The sequence below is a fragment of the Mugil cephalus genome, chromosome 6, assembly GCF_022458985.1.
Source record: "Mugil cephalus isolate CIBA_MC_2020 chromosome 6, CIBA_Mcephalus_1.1, whole genome shotgun sequence".
Classification (NCBI taxonomy): domain Eukaryota; kingdom Metazoa; phylum Chordata; class Actinopteri; order Mugiliformes; family Mugilidae; genus Mugil; species Mugil cephalus.
In genome coordinates, this window is record NC_061775.1 from 10,688,976 (window position 1) to 10,708,723 (window position 19,748).

Genomic DNA, 19,748 nt, shown 5'->3' on the forward strand with positions numbered 1-19,748 from the left:
CTAAGAGGTTCACTATTATTTGAACATCATGTCTGAGGATTTGATTCATATGGTGCCGGGCTGTTTCAGGGAGGAAGCACCATCTGTCCCGGCCACCTCTGATTGTTGGTAAATTGGGGTTTCTGCCCTGCTGAGCGGAGCTGTCGGGGCAGAAAGAGTCTGTCAGACCTCTGGTCTGCTGCTTGTTGGTACAGTGTGGTTAGTGAATTATAGCGCAGATAAATCCGGGCCAAAACACACAGAGCGTCACAATATTCAGAGGTTTTTGAGGTTAATGGTGAATGAGGAAATTAATGGCGGGTGCTTTTTCCTGAGCTACTATGCGGCTTCCTGTGTAATAACCTGCAAGTATTACTGGGTCAGGATCTGCACTAATAGTAGAACGGGCTCATCCGTTTCCATTTTGGCTCAACGCATAAGAGCTTATCTAATAATAATAATAATAATAATAAAAAAAATGTACATCTTGTCTTACCGGATGTATGGGAATAACTTACCCAAATATTATTTACCAGCCCTAGTGTTACTGCTGCACCCAGTGGCTCCTAATGTAGACAAACAATGTTTAATTTCTGTGTATATTTACCCTTTCTAAGCCCATTTGATCATTTCCTCCAACAAAGGTAAATGTAACAGTTAATCCAACAACACATCTGGTGACTGTACTGCATTAGTAACAAATTCACTCTGAGCCAGTGTTTGTATAGACAGTGTTTAGGGAACACTCAGTGTGGAATGCATCCAATAACATTTGTTTAAGTCCCCTTCTGAGGTACGCGTCCATTACTTTCTTTTTTTTTTATTTGCTGCTTTACACTATTGCATTGTATGTATCTGAGATAAAATAAAATAAGATATGGTACGATAAAGACATCACTGTAAAATGTAAGTGTTACAGTGACGGGGCAAGACGGTGTGGGTACAAATAGAAATAAGGCAAGAGAAAAATATTGTAAAAGTAAATGTATTACAGGTATAGGCATTATTTCTCCATATCATCAAGAAAAAAAACATATCAGAGATATGTTGCCTCACCTCAATGCATGAATAATAACAACAAGAACAAACTATAACATATGGAACTGTGCCACTAAGTTAATTGAACGACACGAATGTACACGTTTAAGTTGGAATGGAATTTTTGTTTTGTTTTTGGAGTTATTTATTTATTTAGACGGGTATTTTATTGTTGTAATATTTTTACTCAGGAAGAGATCTCGATTTTCTTTTCCACTACTGAGAAAACGACCAACAAACTACTACAGTGCGAGTGCCGCTCTCATCCTAAAGACACAGGGAGCGCGGACTGAATGAACCACAGGCTGCACCACAGTAAAGGTAGCCTCTGGTTACAAACTTTGGACCAATCAGGACGCCGCTCCGCTTTCCTGCTGCAGGAGCAACAGAAGTTCAACCTGGACCGCTCCACGAAGAAACTATCTGCTCCAAATACAAACTAACCATGGTTTTCCACTTCCGCTGACACATCTGATAGCCAGCTAACTGTCACTGAAGGGAACATTTCCGAGCGATGACAATGTTAGGCATGTATGTGCCAGACAGATTTTCTCTGAAATCGTCCAAGGTCCAGGATGGAATCGGTCTTTACACGGCGAGGCGAGTGAAAAAGGTTTGTTGTTTCTGACTGGGGGCAACTTTGTAGCCGAGTTTACGCACGGGAAGCGTTTTGTGTTACTTTTTAGCAGAATGTCGACGCCGTATATACTTTTTGTGTTCGCCTTATAGCCTGTCTCGACCTCAACCCAGGGCTTCTCTGACGTGAAGTGCCACGTAGCTACAGTAACTCCAGTAGTTTCTCCGGGTCCACTTCACGCAGTCATGTCGGCGACGGAGGGTCTCGAGGCGGCGGTCTCGTTAAAAATAAGTTACTTTCAGACGAACTGTTAAAAGTTTTCACCCCATTTTACGAAACTACAAACATATTCCCCGCTGTTGACAGACGTGTAGAGAGTCTGGGACATTCCGTGGAGGAGGAGTGGGTTCATGTGTCAGTGGAGAGGTATCGTCATGTGAATGTGTGTAAAACTGAAGATGAACATGAATACACCACGAAGAACATTTTGACCACGCCCCCCTGGGAGATCACTAGGAAGAATGTCCAGTACCGAGGGATGCGTTCACATGTCACATTAAACTGTAGGCGAGCCCACAGGCCATCCCACATTTATCAACACTTCAGAAATCATGTCTTGGACAGTCCTCCGCCGCCGGGGTGTAGGCTATCATGTTTTTGTCTAATTCATTCTGGCTGCGACTGTGTTTTAGAAAAAGCTTCACTTTTGACAATGATTCCTCTGTTTGTTTTAAAGGGAGAAAAGTTTGGCCCTTTCGCTGGTGAGAAAAAGCTGCCCAGTGAGTTGGATGAGAGCTCGGACACCAGGCTGATGTGGGAGGTGAATGTGCTCACTGGCTGCTTTTTTATTTATCTATTTTTTTTTTTTTGTTTTACACACTTCTGATTTGATCCGAGTGAATGGGAGTGTTGACTTGAATCGGTTTGGCAGGCATATTTATAATATGACTTCACGTACATTTTATTTGACAGGTTATCTCATAACAGCAGTATCACAACCCTAATGCCCAAATGAAGTCTGTAGGATGGTATTTGTACCCCTACAACGTATAAAATGTCCATAATTTCCATTGTCTGCTGCTTTATTTATTTATCTGTTTACATCTGTTCCACTGCATTTCAGAGAGTGACACTGAAACGTTTATGCCACTACCCATATTCTATTGGACAGCTGTAGTCGTGCAGTTTTTTTCAGATTAGGATAATACATTTAATCACATTGGTTAATCTTATAAAATATAATACATAGCTCAAGCTTCCTGTGACCTCGTGAGCCTTTAGAGGAGTCCTGCACAGAGTTTAGTAATCACTGCTCAATCAACTGTATACACCGATCAGCCGCAACATTAAAACCTCCAAACCGTGAAGTGAACAACATGGATGATCTCATTGTGACGCAATGTTTCTCTGGGAAAACTCGGCATTTATGTAAATGCTACTTTTGCACGTACGACCACCTGAGCATTGTTTCTGAGGATGGGTCACAATCGGGTTTTATTTACTCCGACCCCAAAAACGACCATTCATCATTCAGGAGGCTTCTCTTCTCTTATCTTACTTGTATTGAGGGGGTAGCTCATACCTTGGCTCTAGAAGCTCAAACAGACTGAAAACTTCTGTCCTTCTGTCCTCAGGGAAACATTTCTCTTCTTTTAAACTCAACCCTTGCCTGAGTGTACTCGGCATGTTATCCACACGGCATGTTTAGTCATTTTAGTCTATTTTTGGCAGCTTTGATGCTAGCCAACAGGGATCTACTACTACGTGGTTTTGGATTATAGCAGATTGGAAATAAATAACTACAGAAGATCAGGCTTGGCTGAAGCCTGACACAGATCCAGTCGTTTCAGAACTGCTTGGATTGTCCCTCATACCGATTGTAACATCTATAATGGTTCCAGACTAAATACCCCGCCATGGGCCCCCAGGGGATGTCCCTTGGATTCTGTGTATATGATGTCAAAGAAAACATGCCCCATAGAAAACAGGTTGTGATGGAACATTTTCAACTGTTTGAGCTACAGAAAAAAACTGAACAGCCTTCACTGCCCACGTGCATCAGCGAACCATGGCGGTCCTTGGACCTGGCAGTGGTCCACCATTTTTTCTTTCTTGAACCAATTTTTATAGGTACTGGCTATGGATGACACAGTCAAGTTTCTTTCAATCCAATATCGATCTTCTAATATTCAGTATCGGCTGAATTCCAGTCCTAAAGGCTAAAAGCTTTTCTCCGCTCTTATGCATCATGTAACTGTCCAACCAATGGCGCCGTCAAAGCCAATGTAGCGAGGACATTGAACATCTGAGTTCTGTACTACAGAAATAATCTGTTCATCCGAGCCATTAAGCTGTATATGATATTTTCCTCCTTGACTTTTTTCTCTTCTTGAGTGTTTTGTCTTGTTTCGATGCAGTCGAGTTTATTCTGCACATCCTGTTTTTTGTTTTTTTTTGTGGCAAATCTCTTACTACCACCAAACATTTACATTTCTGTCTGACTTTATTTTCCAAACTAAAGTACTTCACACAGCAGACATGTTTAGTTACATGATTTTGGGTCCTCTAGCCAACTGCCACTAAAACAGAGACATGTTGATGCTACAAAATAATCTCCTTCTGCCAAATACAGACATACAGAATCAGATGTCAGTTACAGTTTTCTGTAATAGAGTAATAATTGTAGTTTAATAACTGTAATTTACTCAGTTACAGTTAACGGTCTCTGTGAATCTGTTTTTGCTGTACAGTACAGATCACATCCTTTATCACATGACACAGCTGCTTGTTCGTCCGTCTTGTACCTTTTTGTTTTTCTTTGATAAAGAGAATGTTTAATTGTGGTGCACATCAATTAACTGCGCTGGCCGATTTAAACTGAAACTCCCGTTTCATGTTGTGGAGAAGCTGCTGCTTGTAACCAATAATGTAAATGCTGTGTTATCTGTAGCTTCCACATTGTGAGGTACAGAACTGTGCATGAGAACAGATGTTTGTATGTAAAGCCAGCACACTGTGATGTACAGAGGAGAAACCGTTAAAGCCAGAACACATGAAGGAGAATCAGTAGTTCACCTCTGACAAATCACACAGTAACAGTTTTTTTTTTTTTTTTCCCCAGGTCCGTGGCAGTAAAGGAGATGTGCTGTATATTCTGGATGCAAGTAATCCCCGTTATGCCAACTGGCTGCGGTTTGTCCATCAGGCGCCTTCGCAAGAGCAGAAGAACTTGGCAGCCATTCAGGTACATTTCCACTCGGTGGACAATGAATCCCTCAGACTCACCTAAAATAAAGAAAATAATAAATATTGCAGGCGTCTGTCAGGGCGGATATGTTAGAAATGAGTCTTTCGGTTTTAAACTCAACAAATAAAGAGACATGTTTTTGGTTTGGAGCTCGATCAAAAATGTCCCTTCTTTCTACTAGTGTAAGAAAAGGGGAAAAAAAGTATTTTTTTTCTTTTTTTCTTTTTTTTTTCTTTACTGGGTTTGTTCTGTGAAACATCCCAAATGATGGGATTAACTGGGAGAGAGGGAACATAGTGGTTATAGCATGGAGAATATTTTGAATCTGCAAAGTGAATGGAAAGAGATTTCTGTTTGAGAATTGTGATTTGTTTTTACAATGAAGAAAACCATCTGAAATGATACACGCTGTTCATTTACAGCATAAAGTATATCACCGACCGGAGGGGTAAAACATCATACGGTATTAAAGATGGATTTAAAACTAATTCAGGACAGATGCATATTTGATTTGGATCTTTTTCTTTTTCTGAGAAAACATTTTTGCGATATCAGCCACTATTTTTTTCTGTTACTTCTAAAAGGTTCCAGGAACATTTTTAAAGTTTTTATACTGACTAAATAATGTGTCACCAACAGTAGCCAGGCCTATGGGCACCTAAAAAAACTCTTAATGCATACATGCACAATTGCAAACACAGTTGGCTAGATCTGGGAAATTTCACCTCTTGCACTTCTGTGTCAAAGTTAAAAAAGGATTTTCTCTCATGTTGAAAGAAAAATAGCAGTTGAAGGAAGAGGAGAGGATCCTTTTAGGTTCTAGAGCAAAGTTCCTGCCATTAATACTCCGATGCCCAACGTGATTGGTTGTTTAAAGGTCACGCTAGTTCCTTAAATCTCTGCGTTTCATCAGCAGTGACATTTATTGTGCGGCTTTCTCCCCCTTAATCATTATTTATGTATGTTTAGAATCCCATAGTTAAAACAAAATGATGGTTTGATTTTATTAACGTGACCTCTGAGGACAAGGAAGTTAATGACAACATTTTTAAGGGTTTGATCTTTTGACCTGTGGCTTCAATCAGGCCTTAACAGACTGTTGTCTGGGTGAAATGAGTTCAGCCCTCAGCTAGCCTCAATAGTTACCCAATGCGCATTACCATAAAAGGTTATAACGGTTATAAACGTTTTGTCCTTACGTTCCACCCAAATATGTTGCGACACGTTCTTCCGGTGCTCCATTGTGTTATTGTCACGTGATCAACAACCATGTTTTCGTTTGTTAGGACGGTGAGAACATCTTCTACTTGGCTGTGGATGACATAGAGACAGACACGGAGCTCCTGATAGGCTTCCTGGACAGTGATATGGAAGAGGAGGAGGAGGAGGAAGAAGAAGACATCAAAGATGAGGACGAGAGCAGTAAAGAGGCCAAGCATCTTGTAGAAATGGGTATGATGGAATGCTCGCTTTCTTATAAATTCCCATTGTTATTGATAAAACGCCGCAGTTAGATTTATTCCTCACGTTTCTGCAGTTGCCACGTCTGTTAAGTGTATTCTACATCTCTGCAGAAATAGTAATAAAAAAGGAGGACCACCCATGCTTGCTGTGCGAGAGCAGCTTTCCTAGTGAGGAGATCCTGGCCGCCCACCTCCAGAGCCTGCATCAGAGGCCCAGCACAGAGGAGAAGGAGTTCAAATGCAGGAACTGTGGCAAGAAATTCCCCATCAAACAGGCTCTGCAGCGCCAGTGGGTTTACTGTTCCATCACTTTACTAGCTGTAGTGCATTTTTGCCTAATGTCATGCTTTTTTTTTTTTTTGCTGATAAGACTGAATCGTAGGTCAGTGGGAAGTTGTTCTAAGTATTAAATCAGTCCAGAGTACAGCTCAGATAATGAGTATTAGCTTGTTTGCTTTTGATCCAAATGCATTCATTAAATGAGAGGTACTACGATGGTGGTCCTGTGAAAAACCTGAAACTAATCAATAGCACAGTGAACCGAAGTTATAGCTTGTAAATATACTTATGTAAAATGCACAAATTGTTAATAAGATGAAGGATTCAAAGTAAAGTTGGGGTTGGCATGTTAGCTTAGCTTAGCATGGTCACTGGAGACACAACTAGCCTGGTTCTAGTAAAGAAAAAAGCAACACGTTATTGTTCTTCCTTTCTAATCAGGAGCCATTAAACATATTTCTACTATCATACCTAACAAAAGCTCTTAATTTATTTACCTGAATGTTTACCCAGTGAAATCTCAGTGAATTCACTACCACCCAGCCTAGAATAAAATGTTTTAACATGTTGTTTTTAATACATGTTAATGGAATAAAATACGATAGATAAAAAAGTTAAGCAAAATTAATTAGAGAAGGTTTAGAGGTTCTGGTTTGCGCACTCTTTTATTTTTAGACAGAGTTTAGCTAGTTCGCTAGCTCTCTGTTTCCAGTCTTAATGCCATGCTAATAGGCAGCTGGCTGTAGCTTCATCGTACAACTGAGAGAGGTATCAGTCGATATTTCTGCCAAATATTTAACTTATTTCTTAAACCTGTTCTTTAAATGAAGCTTTACTTTGTCCATTTTGGAGATTCCTGGCGATATTGTTCTGCGCAAAATAGCTTCATTGGTTTGTTCATTTGACTTTTGTGCGTTTGAGCACTTGACACTTGTGTGATTTGTTTCCTGTTTGCCACCTAATTTGTTTTTCTTCTTGAACGCTTCCTCAGTGTTTTGCATTGTTCAGAGTCACTGGATCCGTCGGGTGACTCTAAAGCTCACCAGTGCTCCCTCTGTCACAACACATTCAGCTCAGAATCCAGGTAACGCTGCCCAAACACGCACTCAATACAATGTGCGTTCACACTTGGAATTTGTTTTCTAAGCCGAACAATTGTGCTATCCTGTGTTACTGTGTAACCCGATGTCCCGATACTCTGTCTGTGTCTATCTGTGTCCTGTGTGCGCAGTTTTGAACAGCATAAGGAAGCCTGTAAAGGAGACGCCAGGTTCATATGTAAAGCAGAGAGCTGCGGAAAAAGATTCAAGAGCAAAGACGCTTTGAAGAAACATAAAGGAAATGTTCACACAGGTTGGCATCTATCCGTCTTCTCTTTGATCCCTCTCTGATGTTCGCCGTCTCATTCACACCCTCTCCGTTGCACATATATTCACATGCATAGCACTTTTTTTTTTCTTTCCTTCAAGCCGTCGTGTAATGAAGATAATTGTCCATTAGCAGCCTCAGCACTCAAGGAACTGCAGTAACAGTGCATGACCTCGATCAGTTAAACTCTCTGCAATGTTGAGACACATCTCTAATTACTTGCACTCCATAATTGCTGACCTGTGTGTTCTGGGGCGGCTCACTCTTTCAGATAATTGGACTTGCATAGCTATTTATGATGGGATGTAGGGCATTGGGAATCAAGTATCAACCCGAGATTAAGACATTCATCTGGGCAGCAGGATGAAGCTGAGATCTGGGCCTTTATGTTTTTCCCAATGTGGTCAGAACAAGGGGTGTGTGTGTCTGTGTGTGTGAGTGTGTGTGTGTGTGTGAGGGGGGAAGTGGATCAGACTCAACAGATGTGGGTCATGTAATTCAAATGGGGATAAAGGGAGGGTGTCTCTGCTCCCAAAATGGTGGGATCACTGGGGTTATGATTAACAGAGCTTGGTGTTTTTCCTTAAATGATGCGATGGTGTGTCATAAAATCGTTGCCTAATGTTACCACTCTTGCACATGGAGATCTGAAACCCTGTTTTTGTCTCTCTTTAGGGAGTGCACGCCGCAAACTCACATGCACCATATGCAACAGAAAATGCTCCTCTTCTCTGAATTTACAGGAACACAGAAAGGTGAGTTTTCTGCAGCATCTGCTGTACAGCTCAATTTATCACGACCAGATACTTTGCATTGGATCTGAGAGGATTTAGTCAGCTTACGCAGTTTTGCATGATCCACTTTTACGCGAATGTCTCTTTGGTGCTGCTCCACGCTGGTATCCATCACGAGCCGCTGTGTTTCTATAACCCAGTCTAACCTCTTAATCTGGCATGTGCCTCCGCTTCACATGCCTCCGAGTGCACTTATTCTCTCTATATGATCAAGTTGTTACAAATTTATTCTGGGTGACACTGAGCGGAGGGCTGGGTTTCTTTTTCACTAGCTCATCCCACAAGTCTTGTGAAATTCAAGAGGCTCTTTTGGCAGACTGTAGGGTTTTAACCTTGGCGTCAGGATTCTCTCTTTTATTGATGGATTGCAGATTTGAACACGGCTATTTAAACGCCGTCTGAAAACATCTTCCTAAGGACAAAAAATAGTTTTGTTGCTGGGTAGTTCTTTTTGCAAGCTGCATTCCTCCGTTGTGCACTAAGTAGGCTAATGGGCCTTCCATTTGAAGATACAATTTGATTGCAATTAAGTGCTATTAAATTATCCCACTAAATAATTATTATTAACATAGCCAACATATTTGACCGGTAATTTAGGCCAAAAACAGCTTGTGTTAAAGCTGATTAGGAGGCTGTGATGGAGGTTGAGCGAGGGGGGTTCAGACATGCAGTGTAATCCATTAAGTCCAGTTGGAGGAACAGAATGTGTTAAAAGACCTGGGAGACGCCAGAACGTGGCACAGCAGATGGTAACAACACAGACAAATGTTGCACCTATGTAAATATATCAGGGTGGAAAATAAAACTGTAGCATTTTGAAACAATAGCGACAGCAGAAATGCAGCGTTCCTGTAACACAGCAACACACACACACTTTTTTCTCTACTTACCATTCTCTGCTGGTGAATCTCAAACTTGTATATTTTCAGTGCCCTTTGTCCTGCCTTGATCGAGCAGACGTGCTCGTTCTTCGGTCGAAAGAGAATCCACTGTGTTTGTTAATGTGGAAGGCAGCATTCAGTATTAAGCATGCCCCCTTTTGGGTGCAGAGGATGGGTAAATATTACTGGAAACATGTTAATTGTGTATTAAACTGCCATCTACGCAGCTGTTCAACACAACACTTTACCATGACGGCTTTGCATTGTCGAATTGCATTGCCGCACAACTGAACCGCCTGTTTTCTTGGAGCCCCACTGCGCCGGCATTCAGTGCCAGTGCACCAGTCCTATTCAAAGTGAAGCCTCCTTTCACAGAGGCTTAAGTCTAAAATGCGTTCAGTTGATTCAACTGAATATGTGAGCTGCTGCTGTCCAAGAACAACAACAATCTCTCATTACCGTTTTATTTACATTATTTAAGATTAATCACTTGGACCCAGGTTAGTTTTCCTTTCAGCTGTTTTACGCTTCAGTTTAAAACAATACCTCCAAGGATGTCGGCCACTGCATTAGTATGCATGCTGTTTCAAATAATTTGTCTTATTGGTTGTCATTCATTAACCACTATTCGTTCATTAATTATTCCAGAAGGTAATTATGAAATTTAATTTCCTGCCATCTGCATCTATCATCAAGATTAATCAGCAGACATTAATCCGTCCCTGTCAGCTTATTTATCATCGGGCCACTCGCAAACTGTTCAGCATTGAAAAGTCACCTGGAAGTTGTGACATAGTTCTGCAGTGAATCATATAACTAACTTCACCTGCCTATGAGTCAGTATTCTCCAGTTTCACATCTCCGGGGTGTTTTAAAATAGGAGTATGTGATATTCCTGTGTGGCCTCCTAATGTGCCTATGTGCCAGTTTTATAATGTAGGCGTCAGAATGGAGCTGTTTTCAAATAACACACATCGGTCTATTTAAAAAAAAAAAAAAGAGAGAGAGAATGAATATGGCTCTATAAATTTAGGTCAGCATCATTTTTTTTTTCCTCCAGTAAAACTTCCGATGAAGATGTTCAGAAGAATTGATTTCTACTGAAACACAGTGTCATTGTATATGGAGCACATTCCTGACAAAAAACATCTGGCGTGTTCTTATAGCTTCAATCAGAGCCATTGGGGCATTAAGTATTATTCTTGCGGTCGGGCAATCAAACTTTCCATAATGACAGTTCAGCTCCAAAGCAGCTTAAATCTGCCATTATCATCATTTAGCTGAATAAGCTTTTGCAGAAGCAGCGGTGACAAGAGGAGCTGCGTTACATTAGCATATGCTATTGTAGCTGTACGCCAGGGAACTATTGAATGTGCAATTATTGGAACTGTGCTCCGAAGCAGAACCGGGATTGAAACTTTTCATCACTTTAATTGCTTTTCTGTCTGTAGACATCAGTCTAATGAAGATTTTGTATCTGACCATCGCAGACTTTTATCCTCCGACGTTTGCTTTGAGTTCTTGAGACGATCAGCTCTCCCTCTTTTTGCCTTTTGCGCCGTAGGTGCATGAGATATTTGAATGCCACGCGTGCGACAAAAAGTTCATCTCGACCAATCAGCTGAAACGCCACATGATCACACACTCAGGTAAGAGAGAGCTTCGTTTGAGTCGGTGATTTTCTTACTCCGCGCGCCATCTCTGACTGTTGATCTCTCGCCAACAGAGAAGCGACCGTACACCTGCGAGATCTGCAGTCGATCGTTCAAGCGTCTGGACCAGGTGACGGCTCATAAGATCATCCACAGCGAGGACAAGCCGTACAAATGTAAGCTGTGTGGGAAAGAGTTTGCTCATCGCAACGTCTATAAGAATCACAAGAAGGTGAGCCAACACATAAAAAAATCCATTGGTGATTAATTAGTTGCCAAAATTAGCATATATATTTCCTTAATACTGCTACTTCTAGCTGGTTTGGGTTTGCTGAGGGGAGGTCTTCCTTCATCACTTCAAAGCTAGCGTTATTACTAAGGCTGTAATCAATCAGGGTCTTGTTGGTGGCTGTTATCTGTGGGGTCTCTGCCCCCCCCCCCCCCCCCCCCCCCCCCCCCCCCCTCCACCCCTGAGGTTCCCCATGTTTACTTTTGGGATTGAGGTGTCACTCAGATAGATAGGTGTGGGGGTGGACAGACGGGTGCAGGGGGGGAGCAGGAACACAGAAGCACTTTGAACGTAAAGCCGCTCAAGCTGCCCGTCTTCATCAGGTCAACAAACCAAATTGGCTGCGGAGCCTTACGCGCGATCCCCTCGCATCAATTTAAGAAGCCCCCTTTAACGTCCACGCTGAGGCGGGGGACGGCTCGCCTTACACATTACAAACATGCTGATGCTGCTCGTCTCTCTCTGCAGACCCACTCTGAGGAAAGGCCTTTCCAGTGCGAGGAGTGCAAAGCGCTGTTCCGCACCCCCTTCTCTCTGCAGCGCCACCTTCTCATCCACAACAGTAAGTGTGGACTTAGTTAAAGGGGAAAGGTTTTGGTTTTGGTTATTATTCTGTGATGGCCTCATTGGCAATGTTGACATATTTTACACATTCCCCACAGACAGTTTATGGTTGTTTAGTTGGTTGTTGTCCCCTTAGATATTAAACCAACTTTCTTATTGTGTTGGTAAATGATTTTGTGATCTGCAGGCCCAATCAGATCGTTTGTGCAGGCTTTATGTGGTGTCAGCAACCTAGTCATCCATGTCATCTCAGTTTGCCACAAAACTGAATTTCTTCACACCAATGGCTGCTGTCAGTCAGTGCGTTTACATGCACGTGAAAAAAAACGAATTATTGCCTTAATCAGACTATAACAGGAGAACTTAAATGCATGTAAACACGTTACTCCGATTAAAATCGGAGTTCTCATTATCCGATTGAGACGCCCAGATAATGCGATCGAATCGGAGCTTTCAATTGGATAATGCGTGTGCGCATGCTCCACCACCGCTGCGCTGGCGTGTGAACCCGGAACAAAAACGTCCAAGAAAGCCAGTCGCAGAAGAAGAATAAGAGAAACGGAGCCGTCTGAGGGATAGCGCCGATCTTACCTGCACCAGAAGCAGCGCGAACATTACGTACGAGATTAAAAATGTACTATTATCCGTCTGGTTGTTGTTTGAAATGCCGGTCTGCCGCATGAACGACTCTAGTTTATTATATCGCGTAATACGTCAACCCGGAAACCGCGCCGTATTAACGTGGTTTTAACCCCGCTGAAAAGACACGTATCGCCACCTAGTGTGGAAGAGGAGAACAGTTATTCGATATCCTTGCGCTGCATGTAAAGTGGGACAAGGACTGTACGGAGAAAGTCGAATTTTGAGCATAGCTCGACTAAGCTCTGCATGTAAATGCACTGAGCGAAGCAGGCTGTTTAGAGTCTGCCACCTCATCTGTCTTAAAAAAGATGACAGCGATTAAAGCATCTGTGGAGAACGCCTTAGCCGAGGGTGCCCTCTCTAATATGACCTGTTCTAGACTTAACTGAGTGGTAGGGATGGGAATTGATTAGATCCTATCAGTGTCAACGCCATTAACAATTCTGCCCGTCGATCCAATTCTTTAGCGACTCCTGATTTCCTGATTTCTTTTAGTTGTGAAAAACAGCATCTGTAGTCTGTTCAGCACAGAATCAGTTTAATTATCTCTTAATCTGGATGCATATGATAAAATATGACAAAAGTATGCTAATGCAATGTGTAGCATTGACGTGAACACATCTAACTGAGACACAACTAGAAAGATAAGTGTCTATTTCACTTTCACCACAACACCGCCACGTTATTTAGGTTAATTGAGACGTGTCGAACTATTTCTGATTCCTTATGAGACTACAGTCTAGGAACTAATGGGAAACACTGCTTGCAGGAAATCAAGTCCCCTGCACTGATTGCATTATTTTCTACTCTTTTAATGAAACTCAACCAAGCTTTAGAGCCGCGTTAAAGGTTTTCACTGACGTCTTGAGCGGAAGTGATAACGTTGAAGGCAGACGATACCTGTGGATCGCAAAAACTGGAACCAGTTCAGAGACAGAAGTAGCATTTCCCTTCTGAGTTGCTGTATAAACTAGATTACTGTATGTCTTTGGAACTGTAAAAAAAAATAAAGGATATGGCAGTAGACCGTCTGAATAAAAAGTCTCCTTTTAGTGAGACGAACTTGTACTATACACTACTGGTTATACCAGACCAAGTAAGGCAGTTGCATAACTCTGGCTGTATTTATTTGAACAGTGATGTGTAATTGCTTCTGACTGTTCACATTCAAATGGGGAAATGTGTCACAGTCTTTCACAATGTGAAAAATATGCATCCATTTTAAAAGGATCAAAATATCATGAATGTTCATTTAGCTTTTTAATTTCTTTTTTTTTAGAATTTGAAAGTGCAATGACGAACAAATAAGGAACCCAGTTTGTTGGCGTATGTAGTTTTCTCCCTGTACTTAGATTAAGTAATCCAGAATATTGACCTTTAAAAGCAGTCTGGTGAGTTTTACAGTCCCACGTTTTTATTGGCTGTCGTCTCATCTTTACCCCTGTGGATATTTCCATTAACGCCAGTTGTCATAACCTCATCAAATGCCTCCCTGCTAAGACATCAGTGTTCTGATTGTCTGCTCGTCCCTCGTTGCTCTAGTCTGACAGAAAGTCTTTCCCTGGATAGTTGAGCTGCAGCTGAGCCTTGGCAGGATGCAGCGTCGGTCCTCAAATTGAACCAGATAACAAAGAGATTGTAAAGCTCAAGGCATTTCCTGCCGCTGTCTCAGGAGGCGGGCAATATAATACCAGGACTTGTATTATGTATCAACTTCTCCACAGTATGAGGGACTTGAGGATGGAGTGTGTGATTTCACTGCACTGTAGGTGAGAGAATAGAAATGCCATCAAATGAATTTGTCTGTCGTTGTGGGTTAAGGGGAAGGCAGCACTTGAGGACTGTAGCGAGCGGCCCACAGTGAGAAAATGAAGCACAGCTGTCGTAGCATTTACAGGTGAAACTCACAAGGCCTCACTTTTATAATCTTACTTTAATCATTGTTTTTAACACAAACTTGTTGTTTGTTTCATTCACAAAAATGTGAACAAAGAACAAAAAGAAGACATTTGTTTTAAATTCAGGAAATGAAAACACTACATATGTAACAGTCAGTAGTCGTATTAGCAAAAAAAAGTGGTCTAACATTAAGTTGGATATGAAAGAAACCTGTGACGCAGAATGGTGAGAGAACATTATACAATAGGTGTTGCAATGTCAGGTGTCGATGTTAATCCTTGGAAAGAGACCTGCACCTCGTTGCCTCAGGCAGCTGACAAAGTGAGTGAGAATTTGTCTCATAACAGCAGAACTGTTGGTTACACGTGGCCAATAAATACAGTAAATACAACTTAAGACCAATCTGGACATTCAGTATGTACAGAGAACATTAATGTCAGGTCAGTAGTCTTTAGACCACAGTTTAAGACCTTTAGAGCATTTTCAACAGGAGGTCCGCCACCCCTAGGGGTTCATGGAGGTACTGCAGGGGGTTTGCAAAATCTTTACATAGTAGGTGGGTCAGTCCCTACGTAATCTCTCCATCAGTTTGGGGGTCCTTGGCCTGAAAACCATACGTGTAGAAATTTTAGTTTAGCATCAGACCAAAGTTGCTTTATTACTGGAAACCTTACGTGAGTGTGTCGTTCACGTCGATTTCCACCCGGTGAACGTTTTATTAAAACGCACAGTGAACCGTAGCTTCCACTGCTGTTCACGCTTATTGAGCTGACCATCATCGGCCTTGGTAACAGGAGAATGAGGACAAGCTTGTAACCGCTCGCCTCCCCCCCCCGCCCCCCATCTAAACTACTCTGTGGAAATGGAATGATCTCCATATAATGGAAACATCTACTCCTCAACAATAGCGGCTGTTGTGCGGAGGCAGAGAGCTAGAGGCGTGAAGGAAAACATCAGGCTTCGTTCTGCAAGCAGCTGAGATTGCGGCTGGCGTAACGGTCTGTCTAAGTACTGTCTGTCTGGCTGTTCAGCGGAATGATTAATAAAATCTTTTTTTACACTGTTAAAAAAAATACTATAAAAAAAGACACTCAGAGCAAACATATGGCAGAGCAGTTTGTTTTACTGTTTCCCATGGGAAGTGCTCGTCTAGAGATACACAATAAAAGAGAACTTTAGTTTAATAGAAAAAGGAATCTGAAGCAGACTGTTCTAAATACCACTGTTTGTGGTTGTCTGGTGCAATGAAACACACTCTCTTTGTAGTTCTCTGCCCACACAATTGTCCTGGTAAAATTGGGTCCACTCTTGCTGTGCGTGATGACGGTGTGTTTAGGAACACAACAATAGCTAACTGGAAATGGCTCTCACAAATGGGCAAATGGTTCTCTGTCCTTGCTACAGGTGAGAGGACATTCAAGTGTGATCAGTGCGACGCCACCTTCAAGAGGAAGGACACGCTCAACGTCCACATCCAGGTGGTGCACGACGGCCACAAGAAGTACAAGTGCGACCTGTGCGAGAAGGCCTTTGTCACTCCCTCGGTCCTCAAGAGCCACAAGAAGGTGAATGAAAGGAGCCGGAGCCAGAAGGCCTCAATCACACGCAGTGATTGAACGTCTGCTGTCGCTTTGTCCTGAAATTGGGTTCAGACTAAATTGTTTGAAATGCACACAGTTCAAACCAGTTAGAAAATAACTTATGAAACCATGCAAAATTATCTTCAGGTTCTCACTAAGATTATGCGCCATTCGGAGGTGAAAGAAATTTACTAAATTGCAGTTTACATCACATTTTCCATCATCAATCTTCTGTTATCAAACCACATATACCCGGAAAGAAGTGAGAGGCCGACATTTCCATTGTTCGGCCTCCACTCTAAATCTGGGTCTCTTCAAAGCGACGTAGTTAACTGTACTAATATCTTAGAATATCAAACCTGCTGTAGACATCCATCTTAACCACTGCAGCCCGTGAAGGCTTGGAAATCAGTTCCTATGTTGATTAGAAATGGCAGTTAGTCCATTAACTCCGCAGGGTTTCAAACCCCAAACAGATCCCGCTGCAGATTATGAGCCCCCAAATCTGACAACGTCCGGTGCGGTTATGGATCAAGATTGAAACCAAACAGCTTCTTGGCACACGGCAAAAGAAAATGTCTTGTTGCTTTTTTTTTTGTTTTTTTTGTTTTTTTTTGTTGTTTTTACTCAGAACAGTAGGTCTGAAGACAGGCATGTCGAGCTGTCTCACTGCTTACGGTGTCTGGAGACCGCTGAGAGATCGGGCCCTGATCAAAGGCAGGTTGCCGAGGAGACGACAACTTGCTGGCTGTGTTTACACGTGCAGAGTAGCCCCGCTATTGCCCACTCTGTTGATGAAATCTGATTTAATGCGCGCTCGATACTCCGCTCTGTGCGTTCGAGCAAACGTGGAGTCCAGTGCAGCCCAAAATAATTACCATGTTCTAACTGGAGGTTTGCGAGTCATGTCAGATTTAGCACGTTTGATAAAAACAGAAGAAGTATATTTATAGTAGCTTTTTATTAACCCTGTATCGTTAACTTAACACACTGGATCTGGAAGCTGGAAAAAGTGCTTGAGGGTAATGGATTGTCGGCTTAATAGTGTCGGCTTTTTTAGACACCAGGTGGGCAGACACATGCAAACTCTGAGCTGGTGCAGCTTACCTCAGCAAGATGTCGGACAATTTGAGATTATTTGCTTTAAGAGTTGTCCTGAGGCCTACAGAGCATTGGTCATTTTACCACTGCTTCAACTAAATGGAATTCTCTACTATATGACACGAGTAACAAATCATTTATTTTCAGGCAATTGAAGTTATTCTCCACGAAGGGGCACAAGGAATTAAATTTATAATTTTATTTAAGTTCAGAAAAACAAGACAAAACTACAGACAATAGGTGTGTTTGTGTCGTTTACGTTTCCCGCTTAAGGCCTCAAATTATGAACCTTCGAGGATTAAACAAAAGTGAGCTTGATTGGAGGGCTCAGTGACTATAATTGAAGCTTTTTGTTCGCAGTTTAGTTTGCAAAAGACGACGGGGAAGGAACGGCAATTTCAAGGTCGAAGATGACACTAAATTACTTTGTGAAGCAGACATTTTTACTGCTTCTCCTGCTGATGCCAAAACAGAACGGATACGTAGGTAGGCGCGTGTCCCGGCCACCGTCGCTCACATAGACGAACAGCAAACGCCGCGCATTGCTCGCACATCTCGCCCAACAGGCGAGAGTTATTTGTGGAGCGCGCTTGTGTTACAGTAAACACTTTCTCCTCTGGATCGGTGTTGCGCGAGAAGGCGTGTGTGTGTGTGCCAGCATGTATGTACACGCATTGTGTCTTTTGTACGCGGTAGTCTCACCTCTCTGTGCTGGCATGGAAGAATTCGTATGAATGAAAATTGCTAGGTTGCTCTTAAGTAGATCAATTATACAGACAAAAAAAAAAAATTATAATAACCTACAATCTCCAATAAATTCCACACGTAGGATTTGAACACCGATGTTCCCATGTGAAACGGTGAGTGCCCCCCTCCCCCCTCCTCCCCCAACCCACGGCTGTCTGTTTATGAAGGTGGAATACTCTGTGTTGTACAAACAACATAATGATAATGCTCCATCTGGGTCACATGTGTTCGTGTGAGTGGATTTGTTGGTGCGTGTGACTGTGTTTGCTGGAGTGTGTGTGTGTGTGTGTGTGTGTGGATCGAGCCTTTGTAACGAAACACCCGAGGTGTCAGAGGGACACAGTGGGGTGATGGAGAGAAGGATGGGGGCCCAGTGAGGAGGTGTTCCTGTATTGTTGTACTGCTGTTGAAACTGTCGCTCCGAGTTTGAGCCTTTCGTACTCACGATTATTCTCGGGAATTCACAACAGGCCAGGAGGAGGAATTCCGGGCGTACATTTCAACAGGGAGAGAGGGAGTGAGAGGAGCGGCGGGGGTGTTGTGGGGAAAGGTGGAGGAGGTAGCACACTCTTTCCACATGTTCTCGTCCCTGTTTGCATGTGCAGCTCGTACGGGTCCGCGGAGCTCGACGCCGCGGACAGCTGGGAGGTGAGGGGAAAGGAAGAGGAGGGAGGAGGAGGAGGAGGAGGAGGAGGAGTTGAATGCATACCTGCACCCTGGCCTTTAGATCCCATGGGCTTAAGCAAATCAGCATCGTCTGTGTTCTTTGATCCTGCCTTCAGGGCAGCTCTCAGAATCCACCGTCATGTGAACATGTGCATCTCCATTCATCTCCTTTCTAGTTAGCGGTGAATCATGGGAGATGAAATGTTGCTTATTCCCGAACCGACCGCATAGCTCACTTGGGACTGTGACATTTAAAGTGCATGTAAAGTTTACAGAATCAGATTATGTTTTAGTAAACGTTGTTTGAAGGCACGGCACATTAAAAACCTCTCCTTTCTCGACAGCCTTCCGATGAGTATCTGATGGGTATATGTTCTGACATTGAAATCCTGCTATCACAGTAGATCACATTTTACTTTGTAATGTGGGAAGGATGTGAAGATGAATGTTACAAATGTTTCCCTTAACATCCACCATATGTTCGTTTTATCATTTCTCTGCCAGACGCACACAGGGGAGAAGGAGAAGATCTGCCCGTACTGCGGACAAAAGTTTGCCAGCAATGGCACGCTAAGGGTTCACATCCGCAGCCATACAGGTCAGTGGCCCTCCACGGCTCAGCGCTTTGTTTAAATCATCCTTACACCAGCTGCTGTTAGTATTACATGAGTGAGTGTGTACAAATTTATTATTTACTTTACTTCAGTGGGTTGAAGTGCTTTCAGAGTTGAGTACTAAATTCTAGATAATCATGTAGTTGCAGTATCATGCGGGTCTCTCACTTCTTAGTGACACAACTTCTTGTTCATCGACAAGATCAACATCCTTCCCATGTCCGTTACATGAATGTGGAGCTCTAGACAGCAGCTGGATGGCTGGAGCTTAGCATAAAGACTGGAACCAAAGGAAAACAGCTACCCTGACTCTGTCTGCAGACTTTAACATCTACATTACGTTACACACGCAGCCCCACTGTTTGAAC

General features: G+C 42.6%; 1 protein-coding gene across 1 annotated transcript in view; it reads left to right on the forward strand.

Moving 5' to 3' along the window:
• The first annotated feature begins 1,297 nt into the window (after nucleotides 1-1,297).
• The window catches only part of prdm5 (PR domain containing 5), a 39,925-nt gene continuing 21,474 nt past the window's right edge, over nucleotides 1,298-19,748 (forward strand). The window contains exons 1-13 of the mRNA XM_047588334.1: nucleotides 1,298-1,630; nucleotides 2,331-2,414; nucleotides 4,716-4,838; nucleotides 6,128-6,293; nucleotides 6,416-6,593; nucleotides 7,575-7,667; nucleotides 7,815-7,936; nucleotides 8,627-8,706; nucleotides 11,191-11,275; nucleotides 11,353-11,510; nucleotides 12,036-12,129; nucleotides 16,077-16,237; nucleotides 19,271-19,364. Of these exons, the coding sequence (XP_047444290.1) occupies nucleotides 1,532-1,630; nucleotides 2,331-2,414; nucleotides 4,716-4,838; nucleotides 6,128-6,293; nucleotides 6,416-6,593; nucleotides 7,575-7,667; nucleotides 7,815-7,936; nucleotides 8,627-8,706; nucleotides 11,191-11,275; nucleotides 11,353-11,510; nucleotides 12,036-12,129; nucleotides 16,077-16,237; nucleotides 19,271-19,364 (1,537 nt within the window). The 5' untranslated portion in view covers nucleotides 1,298-1,531. The remainder of the gene's footprint in view (nucleotides 1,631-2,330; nucleotides 2,415-4,715; nucleotides 4,839-6,127; nucleotides 6,294-6,415; nucleotides 6,594-7,574; nucleotides 7,668-7,814; nucleotides 7,937-8,626; nucleotides 8,707-11,190; nucleotides 11,276-11,352; nucleotides 11,511-12,035; nucleotides 12,130-16,076; nucleotides 16,238-19,270; nucleotides 19,365-19,748) is intronic.